Source organism: Cydia splendana, chromosome 14 (genome assembly GCF_910591565.1).
Source record: "Cydia splendana chromosome 14, ilCydSple1.2, whole genome shotgun sequence".
Lineage (NCBI taxonomy): Eukaryota > Metazoa > Arthropoda > Insecta > Lepidoptera > Tortricidae > Cydia > Cydia splendana.
In genome coordinates, this window is record NC_085973.1 from 9,983,580 (window position 1) to 9,994,310 (window position 10,731).

Here is a 10,731-nt window from a genome sequence, read left to right on the forward strand (position 1 = left end):
TACCGGTAACTTCCTGATTTGCACACATAGGTACTGTATTTTTTCAATACCACTATTCGAGCTAACTCTAAAGAAAAATAGGCATTAAAAAAACTGCAATTTTAAAGTCAAACTAGAGAAAACATTCACTAAATTTTTGTTTTCATATTCCGTATTCCGTATTCTACTTTACAGTTGATCAAAAAATGTAGTCATACCGTAATTAATAATACCCATATTTCTAAATTATATTTTACTAATATCGTAAGATGTCATGATTTTTACATGTATGTAAGTATAAATAACAAGGCTGATAGTTAGGCATCTGAATTGACTTGGCCGTAATTCCTAAATTATAGGTACCTACCTATTATTTTCCTCGTTGTTTGCCTTTTATCAAAGAATAATAGGGTATTTGACTACTAGTCAAATCAGTTTCTTTTTTCGAACTATCAACACGATTTTGCTACTATGGAATTTATATGAAACACTAGCATGTGACATCACGATCAAATTATTTACTCTTTATACTTTTATACGGGTTTTAAAATATAAATTGTATCTAAAAACAACTGCTGTCTACGTTTCTCTATTAATCTTCTGGTGCTTTATTTCATGCATGATGTAAAATAATTTATTTTAAATACAGTCAAATACCCTATTGATACCTAGTAGTGGAGATGTAAAGTCAGCGGAAATAGATGGCGCTGTCCTGCGCCATATGTTTAGTAGTTTACTGGATTGTCAAACGTCAACTTTTGACTACCAGAAGGTGCATTCACACCGCTATTTTAGCATTAGAAAAAAAGACTACGCAATCTTGACTTGTCTTTTAACTAAAATTAAAAAACGCTTTTTATAAATCAGTAACTATTACTATATGAAAGAAAAAGAATGTAAATAATCGTATATGATTCATAAATTGTTACATATTTGCCGTGACTTATTATTCTAAAGTGTTTTCCAATAAAAATACTTGTCAAGATTGTTTACATTTTTTGTAATGCTAAAAAATGAACTATATTAACTTTTATAGAGCAACACTGTGTAACACGGTAGCATCAGGTAACTTACCTGGTTACTTCCTGTTGCACAGTGTTAACTGCGGTGTGGTACCTAAAGTGACAAGCAAGGCTCGGAACCGGTTATTTCTTCATACAAAAATACCGGTATTATTACGTTATTTTTCGTTCTTTGGTTTATTATTTCATTATTAATGGGACAATCTAATAATAAGAAGTTGTTACCTAAATTGATCAAGGCCTACGATAAGAGCATAAAATGATAAAATAAAAATGTTATTGGGATTTAAAAAAACCGGTTCTGAGCCCTGGTGACAAGTACAGCGCCAGCGAATTTGCCTTAGATTACACGTCTTATACAATTAATAAATATTTGTCTTTTATGACCAGGACCCATCTTGAATTGTTGCCCTATGGGGTGATGTTCAACATTTGCAATTTCGAATTTCTACTTACATTTCGATAAACAACATCTTTGTGGTTTTGGTTAAGTAGGTAAGTGTTGTAAAAACTATTATTATAAACGTAAACATATAAATAAGTGCCAATTTTAAATCGCTACTTTATGCTTCTGTATAATTCATAAATAACAAGTAAAATTATTGTAGTCGCTATCGATGGTTGTTTGTGTAATGATGATAATTGTATTATTATGTAGTGAAAAAAAAACTTATGGAACTGTAATATACTATGTACTATTTTCAGACCCGTATACAAAATGACTTCACTTTCCTATTATCTTCAGTAATTTTATCTTTCAACTCTTGGACCAATCAAGAAATAATAGGTCATATAAATAAAAACACAATTTTTACAATTTTTCTGTCTGATTAGTTATAAGAACTTGTTTTATTTAAACTTATTATATCATATAACATTTCTGTCTTCTATTGTTTTAGTTATAAAGGTGCAGGGGGATAATTTCGAATGCGGGAAATTTCAAATAATCGAAATATCTTCCATGTTTTACATTATGTCCAGAGCCTCTACCATCAGTTTTAACATTGACATAACGCTCACGTCTACGTAATTTACTTTCTGTACATCTCGCTTGCACTATTGCTCGCATATGCGAGTACGAGCGAGATGCATAGGAAGTAAGTTACGTAAACGTGAGCGTTATGTCAATGTCAAAACTGGTGGTAGCCGTAAAGATAACGAAAGGTGGGCCAAAATGGTTACTGAGTGGGACCCACGGAACACAATAGACGGTGCAGGCCGGAGTTTAGGCAGACTGAAAAGGAGATGGCGGGACGACTTGGACGCATTCTACCCCAAATGGTGGGAAAATGCCGATGACAGGGTCGAGTGGAAAAAACGAGGGGAGGCCTTTGCCCAGCAGTGGGACACCAAAGTAGGCTAGGGAAAAAAAAACGAAAAAGATGTTTATCGCTATCTGGACATATATGCCACTATATATTTGGCTTGAAGATATTTCGATTATTTGAAATTTCCCGCATTCGAAATTATCCTCCTGCACCTTATTTACTATTGAGGTTACAAATGTGTGTTCCCGTACATTTGTCCAATTCAGATTATAAATCGATTGACATATCTGTGACCACAATTGTACATACATAATAATGGACAAAAGACGATAGCTTAACGTCTTATAATTATGCCAATCAATGTACATATAATATAATTATGTACTAATAATGGAGTAACCATTTTATCTTTGCACACAGCAATCCTGCACAAGTATTTACCAAAATCACTGTTTGAAATCTCACCAAAATTCACATTTTTTAATTGTAATTATGTCTCACCAAACTTCTTGTCCGACTTTTTAAAGAAATTATGTTCTTTTATAATATATTATGCTATATAAAGGCATCAGATCCAGTGATTAGTCGGATTTTGAAGTTGACCTCTCTTAGCAGTAGTTAGTCATTTTTGTTGTTCCATTGTTTTTTATTGTCGAGTCGGACATCTCTTGTTTTTTTTTATACATTTATTTTCGAAAAGTTGTATTTTGTGGAGACAAGAGGTTTGTTGTTTCATCCACTAGTCACCCGATCACCTCACATGATTTGTTAAGTTTGAATAATTAATGTATTTAATAAATAATTTAAAAAAGGATTTGTCGCACTACGCGTTCTGCAGGACATTGAAATTAAAAACACTTAGGTAGTTAAGTTGATATTGACTTTGGTCGAAACGAAATTAATAAATTGAAAACGAATTCAAAGTATCCCGCCCAACCCAACGCTCTAAAATATAATTTTTTGAACATAATATTGGATAATTAAGTAAGTAATCACGGGTTTGGTAACTTTTGTCATCGATGCTGGGATTAAAATATACCTAGGTTTACAACAGTTAAGTGTTTCATTGATAAAATAAACAAGTGTATGAAGTGTACGTATTATATTATACCTCATCATAATTTCATATGTTTGTCAAATTATATGGGCAATAAAAATTAATGCCTTACCCACTAGTTTTTTTCATGTACAGTCAACTGTAAAAATAGGGGTGCACAAATCATCTTAAAAATATGGCCCATAGCTCTTATGTCAGCGAATTAAGAACTATGGGACATATTTTTGAATAAGTTGGCTACACCCATATTTTTACAGTTGACTGTACCTACTCTTATACCTACTTAAATAAAACCTTGTCACAGTGACATCAGTATTCTCTGTATTCTTTATTCTACATATGTATAATATATATCTAGTTTAAGTAGGTAGGTACTTATCTAAGTTTTTGACTAAGTAATACTACCTTTACCTAATTGTGGTATTGGCAAGGTACAAAGTATTCAGCGTTTTTCAGTTATTAAAAACGCCCGAAAGAAAAAAGGTAGCACAAGCATTATTTAGGAGATGACTCATTCAAACTCTCGTAGAAGCAGAATTATCAAAAGGATCCTGGAAACACATTGTAGTTAACTAACAGGTAATCTACAAAAAATCTCATACTTTACTTAAAAAAAAACTATTTCGCCAAAAGTGTAAGAAAATCGTTATTAAGATTTCATCATTGTCACCCTATTGTAATATTACATAATCGACTGTATATGTATTTCAGATACCTATATTCCTTTCTTTGCTCTGAAAGACGCCCTGCGTTTGGAAAAATGGTCGCCCTAATAGTGCCGCCCTAGTAGTTTGGAGCCGTTTTGTTTGGGTAACAGGATGAAAATAAGGTACCTTTCTTAACAGCGTTAATGCATTGGAGATGGCAAATAATACCACAATAGGTATTGCATCACTTTACACCTTCGTTGAATACCATCGGAGAAAAATCATAGTCATCGCGTTACAATTGACGTTTATTAGATGCAGTGTGGTTACCAGTTACAATGTTGCATTGTTGTGTCATTACCCTAACTACTTAATAGACAGGTCTGAATAAATAATGGGCCATTCATGGGTTCCTTGGGCGTCAAAATAAATAAAATTTTATTAAAAAAAACGGCGGCAGCAAATTTAAAAAATGTGGGACGAAGGGTCGATATCCTATAGTACAAATTTTAATTACGCGCCTTTTCTACTGACAAATCGGTTTGCCAGATTATAGGTGTAACGCATGCTATACTTATGTGCCTGCTCTTCTTGAGCCGACTGGCATTATCAGAGATGATGGCAAGAGGCCCGATGGGGTGTCTTTAGTTCCTTGGAGCTTGGGACGGATGTTAGTGTGGGATGCTACCTGCGTAGACACACTGGCACCGTCCCACCTCCAACGGACTACTGTAAAAGCGGGCGGAGCGGCGGAAAGCGCCGAAATTCTAAAACGTGACAAATATAAGAGCCTCGGTAGAGAGTACCATTTTGTACCATTTGGAGTTGAAACTCTAGGTCCATGGGGTCCCAGCGCGCATAAGTTGTTCGCAGAAATCGCGAAGCGTCTGGTTGACGTAACTGGTGACCGAAGAGCTGGCGGCTACCTCGCACAACCGTATCAGCATTGCGATACAGCGAGGAAATGCCGCCAGCATCCTTGGTACAATGCCTCAAGGGCCTATTTTAGATTTAAGCTAGTTATTAATTTCGTTTAGTAGTACCACTGTATATATATTGTATGTAAATAAATGATTGCGAATACTTAGGTTGATAATAAAATTAAAGAAATATATAATTCGATTTATCATATTTATTAAAATTATGAACATTACCGACGCATGATAGTAACAATGTGGAGCTTTGGAAACTTAAACATTTATATTTTGAATCCCATCTGAAAATAAAATAGTACCTATAATGTATGTGTGATTTTTTAAATTCAATATAAAAACTTCAATTTTGCGTTAGCTCCCTCTTAAACTTAATGTTACCAACCTAGTTATATTTTAACTGCTTAGCTATAGTTCGGTTTTTTAGCATTAGAAAAAAGGTACCTAAACAATTTTGTCGTGTCTTTTTATGGAAAAACACTTTTGAAAAATAAGTCACGGCAAATATGTATGTAACAATTGTGAATCATATACGATTATTTACATTCTTTTGCTTTCATAAGTAATAGTAAAGTTACTGATCACGTAGTCTTTTTCTAATGCTAAAAAAACGAACTATAATGCAGTCGTAAGAATATGAATGAACTTAGATCAATACGTATAAAAAAGTACATAGAAATGTCAAGTGTCATGAATGAAAACGTATTGCACTCATTTTAAATTTAAAGGGGTGTTTACCTTAGAAGCATTTTCAGTTAGGCAATTGAACAACAAAGCTGCTCTTTCGCATCCTTTCTCTCCATCTTTTACGGTCTCGTCGTTTACTGGAACAAATTACCAATATAAATACTTTAGTACACGTGTACGGCTGTCCGCTATGTTCACTAGAACTAAAAGAAATCCCAGTATTAAGCCGGAACCCACTGCTGCGTATGATCGAGCTATACACGTGGGTGCAAAAAACGCGTCGAATCTAGATAGGTAGAGTAACTACGCTACGCACCAAACGACGCACAGGTACAGTCGTGGCCTGGGGGCCTAGCCAAAATGCAAATCGTTTGCGCCGTAGCGAATGAAACTCTGATGTCTCCCTGCCGCACTAATATGGAAGAGAGATCATCGTTTCGTTCGCTACGGCGCAAACGCTTGGCATCTTGGCTATTAGGCCCTTTGTTCAGAAGTGCCCGCCACGCACACGCTAGCCCGCGTGGCAGGCGAAGCCCCCCTGCGACCCCACTCTGTCCACACTTGGGACGAATGACGACACGCAGCTGAACAATGTACCTATGTACTTACCCACGTGGCAGACGTGTTTAGCGTGTGCGTGCGTAGGTAGTGTGCGCCGCAGTGGGGTTCCTGCTTTAGAACTGATATCTCCGAACATTTAATTGTCACTTGTTTTTTGCTAGTAGATATTGTCTATTCTACTACTACTACTAAGTTCACTTACTGAATATAAGAACTAACCTGATTTGCAGTGATCGAATAATTTCTTGGAATTTTCAATCATAGTTGTGTCTTCTCCGTGATCTTTTTCAGCCATCGCTTCAGCTGCAGCATTATCAAACATGCCTTTGTCGTCCATCTGTAACACACGTGATTCTTAATTCCTCTCCTTATGTGGTTAACCTTGTGGTTGTGGTTTAATTGACGTTATGACGTAATGCGTTATTAGGAGCTATCCATGTTATACTCCAGCTATGCCCTACTACTGTCGACTGAAGATAAATTCCACCCCCCTCTCTCTGCATACAAACTTGCAATTACTCAGCAACGTGGTGGTGCTGGTAAAGCCGCCTAAGCAAGAACACCCCGTGAAGAAACATTTAGTTGGTTGATCTGTCCATGAAGTGTAATTGGAAACCGATCGATTTCTTTCTGTCATCCTGCCATGGTGACATTGTTGTACCTACTGAACAGAATCTCGTAAGCAGTTCTGGTTTCTATACAGATGCTGAGTGTGAGCCATAGCATGTCTAGACGTCATTTCTCTTCTCATCTCTCTCTTGTCGTTATCTTGTGGTTGAGGATTGTACTAGTCATCTCTGAGTAATAATCTGCTCTTTGAATGTACTTATGATTAGGCTTCTATCTCTTCTTTGTAAAGATTCAGTTGGTTTTGCCGAGTACGTACCCAAGTGGCCTTCCTATAAACGCAAGCCATCAAGCAACGTGCGTTCTCGCTGTCTGGCATCTTGTGTTTCTGCAGCATGACCATCTCGTCAGGTGTGATCATATGCTCCTTGCTACATGTCACGCCTAGCTTCACGAAGTACTGCTTCACTTCGGCCTCGGTCTTGCACTGAAATTGAAGGAATATGTTAATCCCTGCACTGAAAAAAATATGATCTATCGAGCACACAGTGAGACATTAAGATTTTATAACTATAAACAAATGTAGGTGTCATAGCAAATAATTGCGTAATTTATCTAATATGGGAATATTTTTATTACAACTATTTCACGTTGTTTAATATTAATTATTCAAATCGTTTCGGCGTCGTATTTTCTTTTATTGCGTCAAGTTCTTAGATTAGAGAATGACGACAATGTTATAATTTATATTAATATCAGTAACTCTAAAATTAGTGACAGTACCAATCGTTTCTTTCTTGTCCCAAGTACAACCAATTAATTACTTACATAGGATAGTCCAGCTATGCAACAACATAGTAGAAATTGAAATAACTTTGTCATTACTCAGAGTGATGAAAACTGTTGTTAGATTTTATGAAATTCTGTTTTTAAATGTATTCAACCGGATATTTATAATTAGATATTATGCACAACATCCGGTTAAGTATTTAGATATAATTATTATAGCCGATACTATTGTAATTTTCAATGGTTCCTACCCAGTATACGGTAATGTTTTGAACTAGTTCATATTAGCATATATGTATTATGTACATAGTAGGTACGCATTTGTCTACTTTATGGTCGCTTACTGTACAGTTTTTCCAAAATCTGTAAATGGGCATACCGTCGTTAATTACAAATTACATAGTTAAGGTCTCCTAAGAACGTTACCTATAGCCTTAGAGGTACCCCTTAGGTCATACCTCCCCTACTGTTTGCACAAGCGTGTTTGATCCTCTTGGGACCACAATAAAAAATTTAAATGACGTGGGTAAGGATTTTCATTTCATTTATTCATTGCGATCCATGGTACATACAGGTGCTGTGATAAATTAAATTGGAAGAACATGGACCCTGAACGTTAATATATCTAAATACTTAAAATTATTTTACAAAACCATAAACTAATAACGCATAGACAGATAGTCCCCATACGGCTAACCTGTCAAAAGTGAAGCCAAAACACGATCGAAGTGTGCGTGCCAGAGGGTCTACCGCGAACCACGTTCGAAGTGTTGCCTCCCTGTCAACTTTACGGACAAATTTACAAGTGCGATAGAGAGGCAACACGTCGAACGTGGTTCGCGGTAAGCCCTCAGGCTCGTGTTTTACGCTCAGCAACACACACATATATACTAAAACGTGTGGTCAGTATATAGATATTTCCCTCAAAGTGGGGTATTTTAACCACATCCTTAACACTTGGTTATTAATAATTTCTAAGTGTGTAGATTTGATTTTGAAGCAAAAGCTTTTTATGTTCCTTTTAAGGATTTTTTGCATTTCTGTAGTTTTCAATAATAAACTGATACATTTTTACTATTTTTTATTTAAAATGTGCATAAAATAATAAAAATAATACATAAATTGAAATAAAATAATGAAATATTTAAAAATATATAATTTTTATACAATTATACAAGGAACTTCAACTAAGCGTATTCATTTTAGAATGTAAACGTCATGTCTCATTTTGAGGAAAAAATATTCACTACACTGGCAACATTTATAAGAAATGGCGGCTGACGAAACTTTGGATTTTTGTATTTACGATTACGTAAAAATATCACATTAAACTCGATACTTACGCGTGAAATGTAATGTCAGTCTGTTTGTTTTTATGATATGATGAGTTGTGACATCCATTTACTGCACAAACAACCATCTTTCCTGTGTTTTTGATTTTTAAACGGGAGGTGTACACAAACCGGTTTGACCTTGAGAACTGCCAGGGCCGTTCGAATACGGTGACACGAGTGCGACGTGACGTCGCACTTGAAATGGCTTCACTTGGTATGTACGAACACTCTATCTATGCCTTATAAATCTATGTAAAAAACATTATTGCTTATTATAGTTATTATCTAAATTAAATAAATCCGATGACATTATAAGAATTCGTTTTGCAATAAATATAATAACAAGTTAAGTAGTTATAGTAATCATTTTAACCCTTATAGTGTCATCTTAGTGCTTGCTCACGTTTTGAAAAAGTGCTGAGGTAGTTTAAACAATAAAGAAATTACTTAATAATTGATGCTGAGTGTACAATTACTACAATTAGCTTCCGAAACTCCAGTGACCTTCCTACCACGCATGATTGTCGTTGCTGGACATTAGTTCCGAATCGTTAGCTTTGCACTGGCAATTTTTATAATGATGGTACTTGATGACTATCTATTTTCCATATTAGATTCGTTGTGTTTTTTTCTTAACTACTTATATACTTACGATGGGGTATAATTTATAAATAAACCTGACTACCTACCTACCTATTTACTATTTTATGATTATATACCTAGGTGTATCTACTTGAATTGATCTTTCTTTTTATTTAAAACATAAATAAAATTAAGGCTTAATGCAAGAATATCTCCTGTAACATCTCGCCCCATGGTAAAAAAATACAGGTAGTCGAACCTAGTAATTATAAGGGAACAAAAGAACATACATAGTAATACATACACATACATACATGCCCACATACAACTTCTTCTTATGGTGCCGTCTCCTGCCGGAGGTTGGCTATCATTAGGGCTATTTTCACTTTTGACGCTGCAGCTCGAAACAGCGTTCTGGTGCTCATCTTGAATCAGCACCTGAGGTTTTTGAGCTACGAGGTTCGTCTTCTTCCACATTTTCGTTTTCCCTGGATTTCCCCTGTATTATCAGCTGGAGGAGGTGGTATTTGTCATTTCGTAATATATGACCGAAGTACTGCAGTTTCCTAATCTTTATAGTATCCAAAATTTCTCTTTTCTTTTGCACTCTCTGCAGCACGATGTCATTGGTTACTCTATCCGTCCATGAGATTTTCAGTCTTCTCCTGTACAGTCGCCATCAGATATATCGGAGGGTCCGTGGTGCTCAAAAATATCTGAACACGCACTCTAACGCCTTGACAATAGAGGCGTGTTCAGATATTTGTGAGCGCCTTATCCGCCCCGATATATCTGATGGCGACTGTACACCCATATCTCAAACCCACATACATACCGGTCAAAATCATAACCCTCATTTTGCGTTGCCGTAGTCAGGTAAAAAACAAAGGTAGTGTCTATATACAGTAGTGTGATATAAGTAGATAGAGATAGTTAGAGGAGACTGTTTTCATAAATAAAATAGGTACATTTCAAGGGTGGATTTCTGAGCTTAGATTAAGTTAATTTCTCAGAGACGACGTTATTTTAAATAACTACGGTTTATAGATATCATATTAAATACAACAATGCTATATTATTGATTTCATTAATTTTTCCTGATTGTTGTCATAACATAACATAATGGAGTTCACCTACTTGTAATTAAATCCACGAGAAAACACTTCAAATCTTATAAATATAATACACCGTGTTTTTTTTTATTTGCGTTAATTTCAAGGGTGCATTCCTGAGCATAAATCAAGTAACTTTCTCAAAGACGATATTCTAATTAACTCCATTTCGAAGATAATCAATTTATTTTTTC

At 35.3% G+C, this 10,731-nt stretch overlaps 1 protein-coding gene across 1 annotated transcript; it reads right to left on the reverse strand.

Moving 5' to 3' along the window:
• Positions 1 to 5,085: 5,085 nt before the first annotated feature.
• Positions 5,086 to 7,729, reverse strand: LOC134796885 (general odorant-binding protein 19d-like). Its single transcript, XM_063769089.1, has 5 exons — positions 7,549 to 7,729; positions 7,040 to 7,207; positions 6,373 to 6,490; positions 5,644 to 5,729; positions 5,086 to 5,189 (listed from the first exon to the last, which is right to left on the reverse strand). Exons 1-5 carry the CDS (start codon positions 7,600 to 7,602, stop codon positions 5,172 to 5,174), a joined length of 444 nt encoding a protein of 147 aa, XP_063625159.1. The 5' UTR covers positions 7,603 to 7,729; the 3' UTR covers positions 5,086 to 5,171.
• Between the last annotated feature and the right edge of the window lie 3,002 nt (positions 7,730 to 10,731).

Bases quoted from the DNA above. Each gene is read 5' to 3' on its own strand.
- LOC134796885 (XM_063769089.1), bottom strand. From the start codon at position 7,602: ATGACAAAGTTATTTCAATTTCTACTATGTTGTTGCATAGCTGGACTA. The intron at 7,208-7,548 runs GTAAGTAATTAA...CTTCAATTTCAG, and splicing joins GCATAGCTGGACTATCCTAT to TGCAAGACCGAGGCCGAAGT. The intron at 5,730-6,372 runs GTTAGTTCTTAT...AATTTGTTCCAG, and splicing joins ATTCGATCACTGCAAATCAG to TAAACGACGAGACCGTAAAA.